The 19,935-nt window shown below is 43.7% G+C and overlaps 1 protein-coding gene and 1 pseudogene across 1 annotated transcript; one reads left to right on the top strand and one right to left on the bottom strand.

Annotated features, from left to right (window-relative positions):
* Positions 1 to 1,051: 1,051 nt before the first annotated feature.
* LOC136514352 (uncharacterized) lies at positions 1,052 to 2,888 on the bottom strand. The gene is made up of 3 exons (XM_066508326.1): positions 2,737 to 2,888; positions 2,244 to 2,446; positions 1,052 to 2,132 (listed from the first exon to the last, which is right to left on the bottom strand). The coding sequence occupies exons 1-3, from the start codon at positions 2,842 to 2,844 to the stop codon at positions 1,247 to 1,249; spliced, it is 1,197 nt and encodes a 398-aa protein (XP_066364423.1). The 5' UTR covers positions 2,845 to 2,888; the 3' UTR covers positions 1,052 to 1,246.
* Positions 2,889 to 5,785: 2,897 nt separating this feature from the next.
* Positions 5,786 to 9,007, top strand: LOC136510916 (uncharacterized; annotated as a pseudogene).
* The last annotated feature ends 10,928 nt before the right edge of the window (positions 9,008 to 19,935 follow it).

Raw genomic sequence — 19,935 nt, 5'->3', positions numbered from 1 at the left:
CCATCACATAGGCCATAAACTACTGATCTCATGCCTGCTAGCCACACCTTTCTAGTGCATTGTGGTCAACCATGTTCTAACCATGTTTATATCCGCTTGTGCATGACCAACATCTTGGAAGAAAAACGTTGAACGATGTTCATTACATGTAGGATATCAAAAGCATATACACATTTTTCATGATTTGGTCATAATCTCAGCCACATGAACCGATTCCTTCTATAGAAGACTTCATATTTGAGCCACGTTAGTTGGAATCGACACGTTCTGTTTGGTTGTTTTCCACTTCTGTAGACATCAATGGTGACGGCAAAATATTTTGGCTAGGAACACAGGTAAAGCAGCTAGGTGAGGTTAGGGCTATAGGGACGAGAATGGCAAGATGTAGAGTATGGTAGGGGAAGGAGCAACATAGGGATTCGAAGTGCCTTGATGTTCTTTATGGGCATGCCAAGACATTGGTGCCCAGGTCTCTGCCATAGACGTTTCATGTGGTTTCTTTTCATAAATGTCTAATTCACTTGTAATGTTGATTGAACTGTACACTATTACTCCGTATTTCATTACATACTACTTGTTCAATTAGTATGGACTTGTTTTAATCTTGCTTATCTTTTTTTCTTTCTTTCTTAGTTTCTTAACTTTTTGTTGGACTTGATTTATTTCTTTTAATAAAGCTAGTAGGGGAGCTCCCACTCCTAGTTTAGAAAATTGTCTTGGATATACATCGTGGCTTGATGAAGGCACTCTCACAGTGAGATCACCAATTTTACCGGACAAGCGAATGTCAAACACTTCTTTTTTTTTAGTGGAGCACTGTCTAAATGTCACACTTTGGAGACCAACTTAGCAAAGTAGTAAAAAACAACTGAACGGCTTAAAATCAGCCGGCGTAAGGCCCAGTTCCTTCTTCGGGTGATGCTGACGGCAGCCGTATTCATTTTCTTTTCAAGCGGCCCAGTGTTGAGATTGAGGCAAATGAAAGATGATGTAGCTAATAGTCGCCTCCAAATACAAAACAGTGTAGCTGCACAATTCGGATGGAAACTGGGCAAAAGTTACATTACAGGTATAATGAAAAGTAAAGTTCGAGCTTAGGATGATTCAAACCAGAACAAGTAGGTATACAGACAGGGACATGCTTCACAGTCTCGAAGCTGCTGACAAATACAGGAAGAAGTACAAACAGCAAACTAAAACTACGTATAACGCACAGAGCATTAAGCATCATCATCTGACCTCTCAATTAATTTGTAGCCTGAACAGCGTCGCCTCCAGCAGAACCAGTCATGATGGAAAGAACGCCATCCCCAACGGTGTTGTTATCAGAAAAGAGGGACTGCGTCACCACGTGCGCGGCCAATTTAACTCCTTGTCTCGCTACTTCGTTGCGAATAACCGTCGAAAGTGCCGACGATCCGCTCCCTGGCTTCGAAGGAGCAGTAGAGGGGAGAACGCCGGCCGGAATATCCACGCCGCCGACCTGAGGTGCCGGGATAGGAACAGAGTACTGTAGCGGGACCTGCGGCAGCGGTTGGCCCATCGCGACCGGCCCGAGCGCCGGCTGCAGCACGCTTGGTTCCGAGGCTGCGGCTGCTGCCACGACGACCGCCGGTGCCGCTGCTGGGGCTGGCGGGCGCGGAGGGAGCTGGTGGTTCGGCGTGTGGTGGGACACATAAGCAGCTGGAGGAGGGGGCTGTAGGTTCGTCTGTGGTGCCTGTGCGTAGCCTGCTTGTGGGTGAGACTCAGTAGGAGGGACGACCTGAGGCTGCTCGTATCCCTGGGGTTTTACAGGGTAGTCGTTCTGTGGCTTGCCCGACGGTAACAGCGGGTGGCCCATTACTACCTCGGGGGACGGCGACTGCCCGCCTGCTGCGCCTGGCCAGTTGTTTGGTGTGCCTGCGGCCGATGCCGGCGTTGCCGCTGCCGCCGCGTCCCCAGCTGCTGGCTGAGTCCGCTGCATGATGAAGGAGGTGATGCCGAGCGCCGTGGCGGCGAGGGCGAGCACGCCCGCGCCGGCGAAGACGCCGTCCTTGAGGTAGGGGCAGTAGGGCGCTTCGGCCACCCGCACCACGTTGGCGTTCCACGCCGCTCCTTCTATGAACAGCGCGAACGCGATCACCGCCGCTATCCTGTTCGGTTCCATCATTTTTTATTTTGTTCACAAAACAACGAAGGGAGTTCTTATATATATGTAGTGGGCTCGCCATGATCGACCAGTTGGAGTCAGTATCACTACTCACCATGAGAAAACGGCGCAGACGATGCTGACGATCCTCTTGGTCTCCGAAGGGATGGAGCGGGACCTGCAGCAGCCGCAGCAGCCGCCCACCGCGGAGAAGGTGACCTGAGCCACTATCAGGAAGATGGCAGCGCAGATCCCGAGCCCGATCGCCGGGTTCTGCGGGTAGAGGCAGTCGTCGCCGTACACCAGTATGGTATATGGCTACATGCATGGAGCATGAGTCGAGTTCATCAGTTAAGCAGGCAAGCGAGTGTACATATATATATAATAACATACAATGTTCACAGCTCAAAACAAGATCTGTCATGCCCATAAAAAAAATAGAAGGAAACACAATATATAACTGGATATACTGATACAAAAGGGGCATAATATGATTGATGAATAGATATAGCTAGGTTGTTATTTGTAGGTTGGTTTCAAACGGAGAACTTGAATCTTGAAATAAGACAGCAAAACTGAAAGAAAAAATGCAGATCGGCAGTGCTTACGGTGAGCTTTGTCCCCTCTGCCGAGAATCCCAGGATGGCACTCAACAATCCTAGAGACCCGATCACTGAGCAAACGATGATCGACGTCTTATCCATTTTGACCGCCATTTCTAGCTTCTCTCTGCTTCCGGCGAAGGCGAGAGATGCCTGCTGGAGGCGTGGCTAGTGGCTTACTACTCTGATGATCTCCACGCGCGGCTCTAAACCAGAGTCGTCGACCCACGTTTATATCGGCGTTAGACACGCTTGCCGATTTACAGAGGGCACACCTCGCTGTAGCCTGTAGGGGTACATATGGTAGCGTACGTATAGCCGTTTAGGTCGACCGGGACGAGCATAAATCAAATGGTTTAACAGCCTGTTCCGGGCTGCTCGTGGTAATTCACTAATTCTTCAAGTGCTGCGTAGGGCGTACACGGGATATAGTTACTTTAATTTACTATCAGAACAGGAAACCACGGGGGTAGAAACTGTGTGGGTTTGACTCTGTCAAATTCGTTGGTACTTGGTATAGAGAGCCAGAAGCTCAGCTGGCTAGACTGCGACCCTCTTTGACATACAGAGGCCAACTATTCGCAAAAAAAAAAAAAAGGCATACAGAGGCCAACGCCATGTTGGCGATTAAGAATAGGACTCAGTGAAGTTTTTTTTTTTTTTTGCCGTTCCTCCATGCATGCTACATATACCCAAAGTAGTCACACCATTATCGTCAATGGCCGTGCATAACTGACACATTATTGGACGGGTATCTTTGCTAAATATAGGCCATGTTCGCTTCTCTTATAATCCGTACTTTTCAGCTTGTTTTTTTTTCAGGCGGAACAGTATTTTTCTCTCACAACAAATCAGCCGAAACAGTGTTTCGGCTTGTTTTTTTCAGCGAAGCGAACGAACCTGTGTAGTCATCATTATTGCCATTGGCAGTGCGTAGCTGACACGTTGGATGGATATCTTCGCCAACATAAAACGAAGCTTAGGCTGTCTATTTAGCAGAGAGCTTCACTCTCTGTTTTTTTAGCTTTAACTTTTTGATTTTCTGGCGAAGTGGTTCAACTGGTGAAGCAAGTGAAAAAAAATAGGAGAGTATAATTTTTTTTGAACTCTAGTTCCCAGTGTCAATAGAGAAGTGATCCGTTTATCCTTACTATAATCTTGCTGTTTGGCTGAATAGAAGTGTATTTCTCACGAAGAAGAATCTGTCTGCTCATAAACTTGCTCCTTTTGTCTAGAGACTGCTTATAGAACGGTTAGCGGAGTTGCGTTGACACTCGACATTGATGACAGATTGTAATGGCACAACCAAACTGCACGTTCTCAGCTGGCAGAGCATTCGTACAGGCGACGACTACGACTACGACTACGAGCAACCATGCATCATGCATGTGGGCGCACGAAACAAAACCATCCATGCCGCCTAAATGTACTACAAGTTGCACCAGATCGAGCCGCAAAACGTTTTCTTTAACCTTGATTGAACAGCGCAGAATGTGTCTGCTGGGAGTATCTTACATACGGAGTAGTACAAAATGCATGGAAACTCCAGCGGCCGTTCGGCTGGTCTGAAACTTGCGCCGTTCGGCTGGTCTGAAACTTGCGCCGTTCGGCTGGTCTGAAACTTGCTTGTTTGGTTTTTTTAGTTGGAATAGTATTTTTTTCTCGTAATATTTTAATCAGAATAGTATTTTTTAGTCAATTTCAGCCAAGTTTTAGACCAGCGAACGGAGCCATTTGCTCTGTACTCTTACCGGGTCCGTTCGCTTCGCTGAAAAAACAAACCGAAATACTGTTTTGGTTGATTTATTGTGAGAGAAAAATATCGTTTCAACTAAAAAAAATAAGCTAAAAAATACGGATAGTAAGAGAAGCTAAACAGTGTCTTATCCTGCTAGGGTTGACTTGACTCTGCCCCTTGTGCCGCGTCAGAATAGCGCGTCAAGACTTCTCGAGTCTTTTGGAGATCGCACGCCGATCGTGGAGGTCCACCGCGAGCATATGGCTGGGCAGAGACGTCACGTAGGCCGTAGGCGTCGCAACGGTGCGGAGCCTGACCCACCACCACTTCGTTCTTCGATCGGACAAGTGTCCCAGAGTGAAGACTTCTACGTTTCGTGAATGCGCATTGGTGTCTTCTCTGGGCCCTGTTCATAGCAACGGCTAATAGGCAAGTGCACAGAGACTGTCAACCATTTGTTTGATCTTGTCTTGTTATGAATCGTGTCCAAGATAGTATGAGCTCATTACTCGGGTGCACACACATACGTACGTACGTACAGGTTGTGATTTGCGGTACAACGACACGTGTATAAGCCGAGCGCCGCTCTGTACGTACTTCTTCCATCGAGTTGACTTGCATTGTCAATCAATCCCCTTCCTTCCGCCGCCTGCATCATCGTCAACAACCGTACGTAGAGAAATGTGTTTAAATCCAGGAATAGGTTATATCCAGCGACACGGATCCAGAAAATATTTCAGGGGGCTGAACAACACTGTTGTTCGATCTTAAGTCTCAGACCCTCTACACTATAGAATTTTACCTAAACATTCATGGGGCTCCACAGGGGTTCCACTGCTGCGAAATGGGTAGGAGGGCTTGAGCCCCCTCCCCCGCCCCACCGCTGTGTCCGCCCCTGGTTATATCGGGTGTTATATGGAAGTGTTACATAGGAATATTCGAATAGTAATAATAAACAAATTATACAAGTCCTCAGTAATTCGCGAGACGAATTTATTAAGCATAATTAATCCGTAATTAGCTTATATTTACTGTAGTACCACATTGTCAAATTATGAACTAATTAGGCTTAAAAAATCATCTCGTAAAGTAGTCATAATCTATATAATTAGTTATTTTTAATCTATATTTAATACTCTATATATATGTTTAAATATTCGATGTAATAGGAACCAAATTTTAGAGGAAGAAACTAATCGAGACCTCGTGAATGACAATGGAGTGTAGTAGTATTACACACACACAACGAGCACACACAGTCGATATTGCGGCAATTAGGCCAGTCAAATCATCCGCATCGAAAACGCCAAGTCAGGGATGGTCCCCGTAAACAGGCAGTTGTGCAGCCGACGATTGCGGCGGAGGGCCAACCCAGCGACTGAACCGTTGCCGCGTGAGAAAGAAGCTTCGACCCTTAGCACGGCCATACTCGTATGCGGACAGGATGAGCCGGTGACCAGGCATCTATAGCCCTTTAGCACTGCGTAAAAAAAAGATTCTCCGTCACATCAAACTTGTGGTACATACATGAAGTACTAAATGTAGACAAAATCAAAAACTAATTGCACAGTTAGGTTGTACTTTACGAGACGAACGTTTTGAGCCTAATTAGTCGACGATCGGACAATTTCTATCAAATACAAACGATGCTACAGTGCACTACAGTGTTGCACAACGAATTTGGCAGCGCCGAATCCGACCAACTAAACAAGGGCTATGAGTGTTTTTTTACCTAGGGCCATGTTCGGCGGTGACAGATTCACTGTAGCTACAGTAACGTTTGTTTTTATTTGGTAATAATTGTTCAATCGTTGATTAATTAGGCTCAAAACGTTCGTCTCGCAAGGTACAACTAAACTGTGCAATTAGTTTTTGATTTCGTCAACATTTAGTACTCCATGCATATACCGCAAGTTTGATATGACAGAAAATCTTCTTTTTACATAATGTCAAACTTAGAAATTTGGTGAAACGTCTAGGTTTGATTGTGGTGAGCAAGTACGTACAGCAAAAAGACTGTATGTAGGCCTTACGCTGAGACGAAGGAAAAATGGAATAAGATAAAAGAGAAGTGGTTTACTCCATATCGGACTCTCAAGAAAAATTTGTGAGAGAAAAAAGAAATCATATATTAATAATAAAGAATGTCGTAGTTTGCTATAGTTAGGCTGTAAATGTACGCATAGCCTAACAACTATCTACTCTATATTATTAGCCATGTTCTTATTAGCATTAGAAATATTTTCTATAATGAATATAAGATGACTTGTTGTCCTAAACCCCAACGATGCTTAGAGCAAGAATAATATCATGGAAAAACAATCACGATAAATCAAAATCTGAGGCATATTAAGAAAAATAAATCCAAGCAATAACACCAATGCACAATGAGGCTAGACACTTTGATATATGACCTTGTTGATTAGCGTGAGTAGTAAATTACGATTTGAATTACTACTACAGAAGTTAATTGTAGGGACGGTTCTAGAGCCTCTGTAGGGGCGCCTGCGTCAGCCGCCCTTTCCAGGGTGTTTCTACAAAGGGTGCCTCTGTAGGAGCGGTTTCCTGACCGCCCTTGCAGTGCCCTCTGTAGGGGTGGCTGGTAATATCAGCCGCCCCTATAGTGGACTTTTGTAAGGGCGGTTGTATCACCAGCCGCCCCTGCTGTGTGTATTTGTAAGGGCGGTTCAATCAAGAACCGTCCCTACAGTGGATTTTTCAGCAAAAAAAAATAATTCAAATTCAAATCTGACCATATATATATCCACAAACACAAGACCAATATTTAGAACATCATCATAAGTCATAATTCACAAAAGTCCATCATTACAACATAGTCCATTATAAAGTCCATCATTATAGCATAGTCCATTAAGAAATCCACAAGTCCACATGCAAAACAAGTAGACATCTTTGTAGAGTAACTTCTATGTGCCAGTTTTCCTTATGATGTATTGTTTCATGGTACACTTGCTATCTTCAGTACACTATTGTTTATATGCTACTTGTCGTTTCATCGCTCATCTTGGATCCTAGAGTTTCTCGAAGCTTTCATATTATATCATCCATCTGTACAAACTTTACACTTGGTAACTGAGGGATTTGACATAATTTTGCAGACCAATCGCCTGACCATATATCAGTCGGTTCAACACCAAAGAAGTCTAGTACTTCCTCATGAGGCCGGCACCGTAATTTCTCATCATCAACATGCAAAGATTTTCTCCGGAAGTTTGTGGACAGTGAACTTTTAACTTCAAGCCTTGAGGATTGGTTCTCTTGTCACAGTGAAGATTGTGGTTTCAGGAAGCCAGCTTTTGATGTTCCTTTCGACCTTACTGAATTACAGAATTTTGATTATGCTCTGGAGGGTGTTACTTTTCAGCAGCTAGTAAGGATGTCAAATGCTCTATATGCGTCAACATCAGATGTTTTTGAAGCTACTGCATATCTTGCTTTGGAGGATTTCCTTCATGCAGGCATTAAAGGATTGTGGGAAACTTTCTAGGGCCCTGATGAGGCAATGCCTTCCTCAGTTGCCTATATACACAGCTCAAGTTCCAAGTTTTATCCTGCTGAGAAGGCTATTAGCAGTGGAAAACTCGATGGTGTTTGTGCAACTTCTGTACTGCTGAAGAATTTGAAGAATTCACAAGGAATATGGGATCATATTGTCGTGTTGGCTTTGTTGAGACCTGATATTGGAATGGTTTCTGCACAGGGTGACCAGGAGCCATCTCCTGCTGTCTTAGGGGAGGCACTATTCTTTGCTTTGCGTGTCCTACTATCTCGAAGCCTTAGCAGACCCTCCACTGTTCTTCGCAATTCAGACTGTGTTTACTTGCTTCTTGTTGATTCACAGTTTGGAGGAGTGGTAAAAGTGCAAGGTGATTTGAACAAGCTGGATTTTGATCTGAACAATGTTTATGACTGTGCTGCTGAATGGATAAAGAAACATGCCAAATTTTTAGTTTCTTCCATAGATCTAGTTTGGAACAAACTTGGGAATGCTAACTAGGGAGACATTGGGACCCTTCAGGTTCTCATTGCTAACTGGGGAGACATTTGGTGGACAGACAAGCTAATGGTAACAGTTTATTTCGATTCCAACAGCGAAGCCATTCTCCTGAAATTGTTGAAGTATAGGAGGAAGCAGCTATTGATGTGAAACCACACGAAACCTTAAGGCTTGAAATAGGATCTGTTGTATTGATGGATGATGCTTACGTACAGAAAGGTTTTCTAATCAATGATATCCTAACAGACAGTGATCCTCCTATTTATACTTCGACTCCTGTACAAGAACCTACCAAAACCTACTTGCTGTATGTAGGCTCCAGCCCTTCTCATTTGGAACCAGCATGGGAGGATATGAACTCCTGGTACCAAGTACAAAGGCAGACCAAAGTACTGACTGTGATGAAGCAAAGATGCATTTCTAGCAGATATATACCACAGATGGTATCTTCTGGACGGGTCATCCATCCAGGCCCATGTAACAAGCCTAACTATGTGGAGCATCTGACGCAGAAAGTTTAATTTATCTCCTATATTTCTCTTGTGGTGAGTACTAGATCAACACTAATGGTGAGTACTAGATCAAAAGAAATAATAAAAATTTAGAACATCTACCAACCTCATAACTATAGAATAGCTTTGCGACACAACAATGCACAAGCAGCGTGTTGAAGAGTTCAACTCAAAGGGTCTGGAAAATCTCTAACAATGAAGCTAAAAGGAGTTCTTTTGTTTCTTCATGTGGCATCCCCCTGAAAACGAGTATATTACCCCCACCGACCAAAAGACCTAACATTCTGAAAATTACTGCAAAAGTGCTAAGTGGTGGTACCATAAAAAAATTGTGGTATGAAATGGCAACTCCATTTCATTTAATCGATATGACACCTCAATAGGTTATAAAATGAAACTTGGGCAAGTTCCTTCGAGTTCAACATTGCCTGCAGCAACCTGTAGATATAGTTGAGAAATATTCTACTTATTGGCATAGGTAAACCTATGATATATTCCTTGTAAGATCAACACAATACTATTACAGTGGGTACAAAAATAATCATTCAGCTCCTCGTATGTGTTTTTAGTCTTTACCATCCAAAGAGCATTTACTCTAATGTGAGTACCATTCTGGTAAATTATGTCCATATACTTATTTTCTCACAGGACAAGTCTTTCAAAAATGAAAAGTAGTAAAGCACAAATATCTAGCTAAGATGTGCTAGAGCTTTCTTAATGCTTGTGAATAAATGTACAATCACAAAAAATAATCAGCCGAATATAGGCAATCATAACTGTAATCGATTCTAAGGAGTTGGCCAGCCATGGCTTATAATTGGTTGCAAGCTCAGAAATAAACAAACTCGAGTAGCTATGATACTAATTTCTTCCCCCTCAGAGTATGAAATCTAACGCTAATACAATAGACATTCATAGAGTTGACGAGCATCCTAATTTATTATCTCGATGGGATTCGGAGATTACCTCGCCTTGACGAGGTCGGTCCACAACCGTCGCCGCACCTGGTCGCACTCGGTTAAGGGGCTTCGCGGCGAGGAAGATCCAGGCGATGCTGCTTGACTGAGAGAGAGGTGGGAGCACATCCGGACGGCGAGGGAGATCCAGGGGATGGTCCTCAGCGGATTAGGGGGGAGCTTGGCGTCGGGCAGGTCATGGCCATAGGCGAGCAACGCTCGTCGATGCACGCTGGTTCGGCGGGTAAGGCGCGGCAAGGCACGGATGACGTGGGCGGTCAGGCGTGCTGGCCCCGGCTTACGGATGCAAAGAGGGCTACAGCAGTGGAGGACAACGACCTCGGTGCGGCGGAGGTCTGAATTTGGGCAACCCTTCCAAACCCTAGCCGGCTCGGCAAGGATGGAGGTCGAGGTCGAGGTCCGAAACGGGCATCGCGGCCTGGGGAACGGCAGTGGATGTGGCGGGGGCGGCGGTTGGGGTCAGGGAGATGGTGGAGGAGGCGGTGGAGGGGTCAGGGAGGGGCAGGTGACGGCGGTGTAGGCGCCGGCGGCGAAATTGGGCAGCCTGACCGTGGAGGAGCCCGATTTCGCCCAACACTTAGCGCCCACAACGACGGTCACTATAATATACCTCAGAGGCACTATAGGGGCGGCTGAGGTTATAAGCCGCCCCAACAGGGGCACTGTACGGCGGCTGAGGTTATAAGCCGGTTATAAGCCGCCCCTATAGTTGATTTTTTTTTTCAAAATTCTAAATCAAAATGAATTATTCACATGTAAATAATAAATAATACATTACAAAATTTTATAATTATTTTTTTATAGATATATTTATATATACAATAACTAAAACAACTACAACAGTTTAAAATTGCAAAATTGAACCTTTAAAAATGGGCAAAAAATTTTAAATTTTAAAAAATTAAAATCAAAACTACTAAAATAATTTTGAGACACCAAATGATCTCAAATAAAAATTTGATAAGCATCAAAGTTGTAGAGGTCATGAAGATCTACAACTTTTATTTTGGTCATCTTCTCATTTAACAAAATTTGAGCCTTTCAAATTTGAAATTTTAAAAAATAACAAGTTCAAACCAAAATTTGAGACCCAAAATGGTTTCAACATAAAAAGTGATGAATACCAAAGTTTTTCAATTCATTAATATCTACAACTTTTATTTTAGCCATCTTGTCATTTGACAAAATTTGAACCTTTCAAATTTGAAATTTTGAAAAACGACAAGTTCGAACCAAAATTTGAGACCCAAATTGATTTCAACATAAAAAGTGATGAATACCAAAGTTGTTCAACTCATGAATATCTACACCTTTTATTTTGGTCATTTCTTTATTTGACAAATTCTTAGCACGCATTGTTCACTAATCTTACACATGTCTCATATAGTTTATAAAACCTTATGAGAGATGTGTCACATTTGTGAACAATGTCATTATCACTTTGTCATATAAAGAAATGACCAATACAAAAGTTGTAGATCTTGATGAGTTATTCAACTTTGATATTTATCACTTTTTCAGTTGAAATCATTTGGGGTACCAAAATCTTGTCTGAAGTTACATTTTTTTTAATTCAAAATTTAAATTGCTCAAACTTTTCATATGTATATATTGACAAAACCAACAAAATAAATTGATAGAGAATGATTTTAGAAAATTTTAGGAAAAAAAATCATCAGATTTGGAGTTAGTATGAGAAAGAAAAACTAGTTACAAAGTTGACTCACAGATTAAAAAAACAAATCACACTGTTCACTATGATCATGTAAGGATCATCTAGAACAGTGTGATTTCTCTTTTTAATCTGTGGGTAAACTTTGTAACTAGTTGTTCTCCCTCATACTAACTCCAAATGTGATGGTTTTTTTTCCTAAAAATTTCTAAAATCATGCTTCAGCATTTAAGTTTGGTCAAACTTGAATGTGACAATGTTTTACACATTTTAAAATTTGAAATTTGAAATTTGACAAGTTCAAACTAAATTTTCAAACCCTAAATGATTTCAGATGTAAAAGTGATGAATATAAAAGTTGTTCAACTCATCAAGATCTACAACTTTTATTTTGGTTATCTTGTCGTTTGACTAAATTTGAACCTTTCAAATTTTAAAATTTGAAAAAAGACAAGTTGAAACCATAATTTGGACCCCCAAATCATTTCAACTGAAAAGGTAATAAATACCGAAGTTGAATAACTCATGGAGATCTACAACTTTTATTTTGGTAATTTCATAATTTGATAAATTCTTAGTACACATTGTTCACACAAACATACGTGAATGTAGTCTCAAACACACACACATAAATGTAGTTTCAAACACACATACATAAATGTAGTCTCACATACATGAATGTAGTCTCACACACACATACATGAATGTAGTCTCACACACACATACATAAATTTAGTCTTACACACACATACATGAATGTAGTCTTACAAACACCGACACACTTACATAAACTAGCTAGCCCACCGTGACAACTTTCCCCTTGACACCTTTTTATTCCCATGGCAATACATCTTTGGGCAGGTTCTTTTCCACAACCTCGATCTTCTTACAAAAGTCTATGAATAGCGGCATCTCATCGCACTTATTGTAAGCTTCAACATCGTCCACGCCATCAACTCTAATGATATGTTGTTTCCCGGAGGCCACCACGTGCTTTGTCTTCTTCTTTGGGGGGAGGTTACTTTGCGGGTCAGGCATATAGAAGACTTGTGCGACATGTTCAGCGAGCACCCAAGGGTCATCCTGGTAGCCTACATTCTGGAGGTCAACGACTCTCTGTCCGATCTCATTGAATTGATGTTGCTTGATCCAGCGGCATCAAAACAGGGCCTCGTAGGACCACATTTCATGCAAGAAGCTAGGGCCCATCACCTCGATCTGATGAACCAGGTGAATCATGTGATGTACCATTATATCAAGAAAAGCGGGAGGTAAACACATCTCTAGCCGGTTCTGGGTCTCCACCATGAATTCATATAGGTCACTCAGCTCTTACCTGCGAATCATCTTCTATGAGATCTTCGAAAAGAAATAGCACATGTGGGTGATGGCCATCTTTAGGAACTCTAGCTTTATAGCCCTGATTGCAATTGGTAGGAACACTGTCAGCATCACATGACAATCGTGAGCCTTGCAGTATGTTAATGATAGGTCCTTCATTGACACTAGCTTCTTTGGGTTCGCCGAAAACCCAGTCGGCACTCTGACCCCCCTAAGGAAATTGCATATAGTTCTCCTCTCCTCTAGGGTTAGGTTGAAGCTAGCCACGGGAAGACTGTACTTGCCATTATCCTATGGTACTAGCCAAAGCTCCTGCATCACGTTCAGCTGCACCATGTCTTTCCATGATCTGAGACCATCCTTTGACTTGCCCGTGTCCATCAAGGTAGCCATGAGACTCTCAAAGACATTCTTCTGCACGTGCATCACATCAATGGCATGGGGGACCTCCAAGTCTGGCCAATAAGGTAGGTACTGAAAGAAGATCGATTGCTTCTTGAATGGTACACCTTCGATGGGAGGTGTGCTTCTATCTCTGATCGTTCCATCTGGATTCTTCTTTCCATAGACGACGTGTATGTTTTGGACCATTCTGAACATATGTTCTCCATTACGACATCTCTTTGGAGGGGGTTCATCCTCCGGGATGTTACCATAGTATCTTAGGTACAATTTGCCATGGTACTTGTGACCTATCTTTAAGAAGCGTCGGTTCCTTATGTAAACTGTCTTCCTGGATCCATCTAGGAACACCCATTTAGTACCATCCAAACAGACTAAGCATCCAGTCTTGCCTTTGAACTGTCTAGACAGGGCAAACAACACGAGGTAATCATTGGTAGTAACAAATATTATTGCTTTGCATATGAAGTCCTCCTACTGGAACGCATCGTACATCGGCTCCCCATACCTCCATAGCCTCTTCATTTCTTGCATCAGAGGCTCTAAGAACATGTCTATATCAATGCCTGGTTGTTTGGGGCCGGAGATAAGAATGGTGAGGAGAAGATACTTCCTCTTCTGACACAAATACGTTGGGAGGTTGTACATGGTCAAGATGACTGGCCATGTGTCGTGGTCGGTCATCCTCTCATTGAAGGGATTTATTCCATCAGTGCTCAAGCCGAACCGTACATTCCATGGGTCATCACTGAATTCTGCTTTGTACTTGGCATCGAATGCTTGCCACTAGCTACAATCGGCCGGGTGTGCGATCGTATCATCATCCACCTTGCGCTCATCATCCCACCATATCATCAGTGCGGATAATTAATTAATGGCCTATTTATCCATAACTAATTAAAAACACACATTATAGAAAGGAATCAAAATAAATATTAAATGATAATTAGTAGCCATGGTAGAGGATATTTTACACATTAGCAACAATTAAAATCTTACACATTCACCTACATGCAAACCCTAGTCACATAAAGAAAAAATTGAAAAAGAAAAAAAAAACAAAATCCTAGATCTAGATCTAGATATAGGGTTTCATGACACATGCACCAAACTTCACTAATACTACACTAAAATCAACAAAGATGTACTAACAAATAGTGCAATCTTACTTTCCTACCTAATTTACCCTAGTATAGTGAAAATTAGGGTCCAATTTCACTCATAACTAGCTCAAGCTCCATGGAAGAGAGAGAAAACCAAAAATCAAATTACTCACTAACCAACGAATTAAACTTCAAATAAAGAGTTGGAGAAGCATTTCCTTACCTTTTAGAGCCTCTCCATCAAAGGATTTGAGATCAAAACCTTCCCCTTAGTAGAGCAATTTTTAGGAGGAGCCTAAAGCCTCCCAACCTTTTTTTGTAGAAGTGTGTGTCCCGAGGTGGAAGAAGGGGGTGGCTGTTATTTATTCGTGCGTCATCAGTAGGGGCAGCTGGTGATTCAGCTGCCCCTATAGTTGAACAGCAGGGGCGGCTGGTGGCAACCGCCCCTATAAATGGGTACTGTAGGGGCGGTTGGTGATTGAGTCGCCCCTACAGATCAGCCCCAACTGTAGGGGCAGCTCAGGTTACCAGCAACCCCTACAGTGCCATCTATAGGGGCGGCTAGGCTGCTAGGGCCCAAGGACGCTCACTGTAGGGGCGCCCCAACCCCAGCCGCCCCTACAGTAAAAATGCCCTCATTCCTAGTGTGAGAATCTGGCATAGTGAATCTTCTTCAAGCTTCATCACCACTTAGAAGTTATGTTGACGTGAACTATGTTTAGCATACCGATAAGGAGCTAGATCGCTTGGTATAGGCGGTCAAAAGATTAGCCTAGTTGACTTTTAGGTCAGCTGACACCTACACACAGTGTGTTCGCAGATGAACACTTCACTTGGTGCCTCCAGCAATGAGCGTGATCCGCGATACACATCATCGGAGGAGCGTCGTCGGGATCATGATATGCAAGACACGCTGACGTGGTCTCTTGAACCCAGAACCCAATACGCCCAAGAGGGACCCGTCAGGGCATGCTACTGCTTTGGAGCTTCATCGTCGTTCATCCACCAACCATGCAACGGCAATAAAAGAACAAGGAGAGATCGTAGATGGGAAAGAAATGGTAAAAGGAGTAGTAGATGTGTTTGCTAATATAGTGTCATAGATATTGTTATATTTTGCTAAAAGTTTGGTCAAATTTAAAGAAAAAATGTTTGGCTTAGAGCATCTCCAAAATTTTGCAAATCCCTTGTCCCGAGATGGTGATTCCATACTATTGGTAATGTACTTTTAGTCGCCTCCTCCTATATAGTACCAAAAATCCATCCACACTATCCATCTAACATGTTAGCCCCCATGTGACTGGGCAATTCATTTTCCTTTTTCTCTTTGTCTCCCTCATCTCTCTCCTCCCATGGCACCACCCGGGGGATATGAATAGAGGATGTATCTTCTACATTTAGATCTTATTTGATGTACATGGATTTACCTCAATCTGTGTGTGTTGAAGTAGATTGTGGTAGAACTTAGTCTAATTTTCACCATAATCCATTCCAACACATGTGGATTGAGGTGAATACATGTGCATCAAACAAGCCCTTAGGTGACAGTTAAAAATACAAGATATTAGGGATGGGATGAGCACCTGTGGGGGATATGACCTCCGGTACCCATAAGACAACACATGGGCCGCACCATCAGAGCTGGCCCAACCCACAAGATCAAGGCGTGCACGACACTAGTCGACGTGCACCGTAAGATATTATATAGTATCAAATAGAATATTTTCCTTGTAACCCTACCCCTCCAAAGTATATAAGGAGAGGCAGGGGTCCCCTAGTCAACATCCCCATATAGATCCTAGTCCTAGCCCAAGGCATCTACATATATCGAGTTATCGACATACATCTCATATTCAATACAATACACCAAAGACACAGTACGTAGGGTATTACGTCGATCAGATGGCCCGAACCTGTCTAAATTGTTGTCTCTATGCCTTGTATCACCATTTGGTTTCTGATTACGCGCACCTCCACCGATCAATCTACCTTCGTGGGATACCCCTTGAAGGACTACCGAGCATCTTTTGTCGACAGTTGGAGTCCACCGTGGGGCTCGTGCGTGTTGATCCCTAGCGAACCAGATGGCGTAACTCAAGATCAACATCCTTCGTGGCAACTCGGCTGATTGTGTCGACATCCTTCGACAACCACGACGCACGTCTTCGTACGCGGATTGACACCGCCAAGCTTCGACTATGTTCGTCCTACTCCAACACGAGATCAACTTCGTTCTAGCCATCAAGCAAGCCGCTAAGCGAGCTGCCCGCGTCGCTGACTAGATAACGCCATACGCCACCGACCAGACATTCTGTCTAAAGCTAAGTCACGTTTTAATATTCTTCTAAATATTCTCCAATCTTCATATATCGCCATGATGCTTCTCTGAGCTGTTTTATCCATTTTTGCTCTCCAAACGATTTTCTTTCATGTATACCATCTTAAAGATGACATATAGCTAAGTCTAAGATGAACCCCCTAATAGTCATGTTGACGCTCGGATGTCCCCAGAGACGGCCTTGTCTCTGGCTCCTCCCTACACGTGCACGAGCATCTACCCTCTGCGTTATAGGTGGTCGACAGCGGCTCCTTAGCGACGCTTTGTTCTTCCTAAACGCACACGGGCTCCATACTCCACGTTATGGTTAACGGGCTAGTTAGGGCTGGAGACTTAGCTACACACTAACTAGTCGGACTGTTTATATTAAATATAAATACGTCTTCATAATAACACTAAGTGTTCACACCAACTGATCGCCGAGCTACATACGCTATTTCTTCTCAAGAGTTCATATATTTCTACATAATGTACTACTCATTCTACATATTTGTATTGTAGGATTATTGTCCAGGTCATCGGACCACCTGGCGCTCGGACTTCTCCACCGATCAACTGGTTGAACCGCTAGGTTCATGGACTTCGTCGTCGACTAGTTGATCAGACTGTTCGCTGGTCACTACTACTCAATGCTCACTTTGTCGCCGACCAGTTGATCGGACTGATCGTCGCTCGTGCTTCATCATTAGCTACGCGGGGGACTCCTCGGTGCTCGGACATCGCCAGCTACGTCGGGGACTCCTCGCTGCTCGGATATCGCCAGCTACGTAGGGGACTCCTCGGTGCTCGGACATCACCAGCTACGCCAAGGACTCCTCGCTGCTCAGACATCGCTAGCTACGTAGGGGACTCCTCGGTGCTCGGACATCGCCAACTATATCGGAGACTCATCGGTGCTCGGACATCACCAGCTACGCCGAGGACTCCTCGCTGCTCGGACATCGCCAGCTACGTCGGGAACTCCTCGGTGCTCGGACATCGCCAGCTACACCGGGGACTCCACGGTGCTCGGACATCGTCAGCTACGTCGGGGACTTCTCGGTGCTCAGACATCGCCAGCTACGTTGGGGACTCCTCAGTGCCCGGACATCGCCAGCTACGCCGGGGACTCCTTGGTGCTCGGACATCGCTAGCTACGCCGGGGACTCATCGGTGTTCAGATTCTTCGTGCAAGCGTTGCCAGCTAAGCTGATGACTCCCTTGGTGGTCGGATCTTACTATGTCTCATCGGTGTGCTATCAAGCTGCTCCATGTTGTTCAGATCAGGGTGCTGATCTTGGGCAGCACATCTGGGGCCTTGAAACGCCCATGATAGATGACGTCGGTAAGCTTTCAGACTTCTTTTCTTTGACCCTGCTATAAGATTCATTCTTCATCTTCCAGCAGGCTCGGAGACTAAGTGGCTATACTTCACCTGGCGGTGAATGTAGTGCTTATTTCTTGATTTACCCTCCTTATTGACGGAGTCTAAGTGGCTACACTCTCCTAAGGGGAAGAATTTTCAAATTTTATCTTGAGCCCTTTACATCCTTCTAGCAAACCTCAGCTTCGAGTAAGTCTAGGCTTGCTCACAGTTGAACTACTCGAACGTCGTTCCCACTGCTGGGACAACAGCTCGGATGCATGTTCAACTGCTTGGACGCCTGTTCAACTGCTCGGATACTCGCTTCAATAGCTTGACTTCCAGTCAAACTGGTTGGACACCTGTTCCTGATGATCAGCAGCAAGTTAGACAGCTCGGACAAGCTAAAGACGGTGTTGCTCAAATGATATAAGGCGCTCGGGGACTAGCTGTGTGGGATATGACCCTCGGTACCCATAAGACAAGACATGGGCCGCACCATCAGAGGTGGTCCAGGCCATAAGATCAAGGCATGTACGGCACTGGTCGACGTGCACTGCAAGATATTGTATAGTACCAAATAGAATACTTTCCTTGTAACCCTATCCCTCCAGAGTATATAAGGAGAGGCAGGGGTCCCCTAGTCGACATCCCCATACAGATCCTAGGCCTAGCCCAAAGCATCTACATACATCGACATACATCTCATATTCAATACAATACACCAAAGACACAGGACGTAGGGTATTACGTCGATTAGACGGCCCGAACCTATCTAAATCGCTGTCTCTACGCCTTGTGTCACCATCCGGTTCCTGATTACGCGCACCTCCGCCGATCAATCTACCTTCGTGGGATACCCGTCGGAGGACTGCTGAACATCTTTTGTCGACAACATCAATCCAAACTCCCTAAATAACATTAAGTACTCTCTTTGTTCTAAAATGTAGGCCATTTTCAGTTTGTGCTATGTGAAAAGTTTCTAACCATGATCAAGCTTATAGAAAAATAAACCAATATCTCAAATAATTTTTTAGGGAAATATCTCAAATTAATTTTATTATATCTGCAATGAAATATTTTTTGATAGGGTATTTATTTGGTATTATACAAGTTAATATATTTATCTATAAAAAATCTAGTAAAAGTTATAAATTTAACTAGGACAAATAAAAAGAACATAGACTTTGAAAAGGAAGGCGCGTCAGGTTTGAAGACTCTCCTAGACAAAACTAGACCAACTTAGTTTTTAAAAATAAATTTCATTATCTAAAAAAATAAAATAAAAAATAAAAAACGGATGGGTATAAGACCTCCTGCGGGCCATGGCAACTTAACTAGGCCGCGGCCCTAGCGTACATCTGTCTGTTTCAGCCGCGTAGCGCTCGGCGTTTGAGTCGGTCCAAGCGGGCCGAAGCGACCTCAATTTTCCTGCTTGGTCGATCTGGGCTTCAATAGCTTATGCTGATCCGTTCCCATTGGACAGGAAGTACAGGACTATTATGCGTAGTTACTTAGAAAAATTAGTACTAAACGTTTTATTTTATATATATAACTGCTACTATATAAATAGGGTTTTCTCATTTTCTGGAAATTTGGATAAACGATCGAACGTGAAGTAGTGCCGCAGGGCAGTGGCAGCCTGGCAGGGCGCTAGCTTTCCAATGCTATTGCGGCCGCGTTGCTATCCGGTGGTCCGGCGGTCGGTGGCCAAAGTGACCAAACCGACCGAGCTCCGAACATGTGTCCAGAACCAACGGAC

Source organism: Miscanthus floridulus, chromosome 16, assembly GCF_019320115.1.
Source record: "Miscanthus floridulus cultivar M001 chromosome 16, ASM1932011v1, whole genome shotgun sequence".
Taxonomy (NCBI): domain Eukaryota; kingdom Viridiplantae; phylum Streptophyta; class Magnoliopsida; order Poales; family Poaceae; genus Miscanthus; species Miscanthus floridulus.
The sequence above is the reverse complement of the archived record's forward strand: the minus strand, read 5'-3'. Positions and strand labels throughout refer to the sequence as shown.

Coding starts and splice junctions, on each gene's coding strand:
- LOC136514352 (XM_066508326.1), bottom strand. CDS start 2,844: ATGGCGGTCAAAATGGATAAGACGTCGATCATCGTTTGCTCAGTGATC. Junction 2,447..2,736: donor CAGAGGGGACAAAGCTCACC/GTAAGCACTGCC, acceptor CCATGCATGTAG/CCATATACCATACTGGTGTA. Junction 2,133..2,243: donor GTCTGCGCCGTTTTCTCATG/GTGAGTAGTGAT, acceptor GGAACCGAACAG/GATAGCGGCGGTGATCGCGT.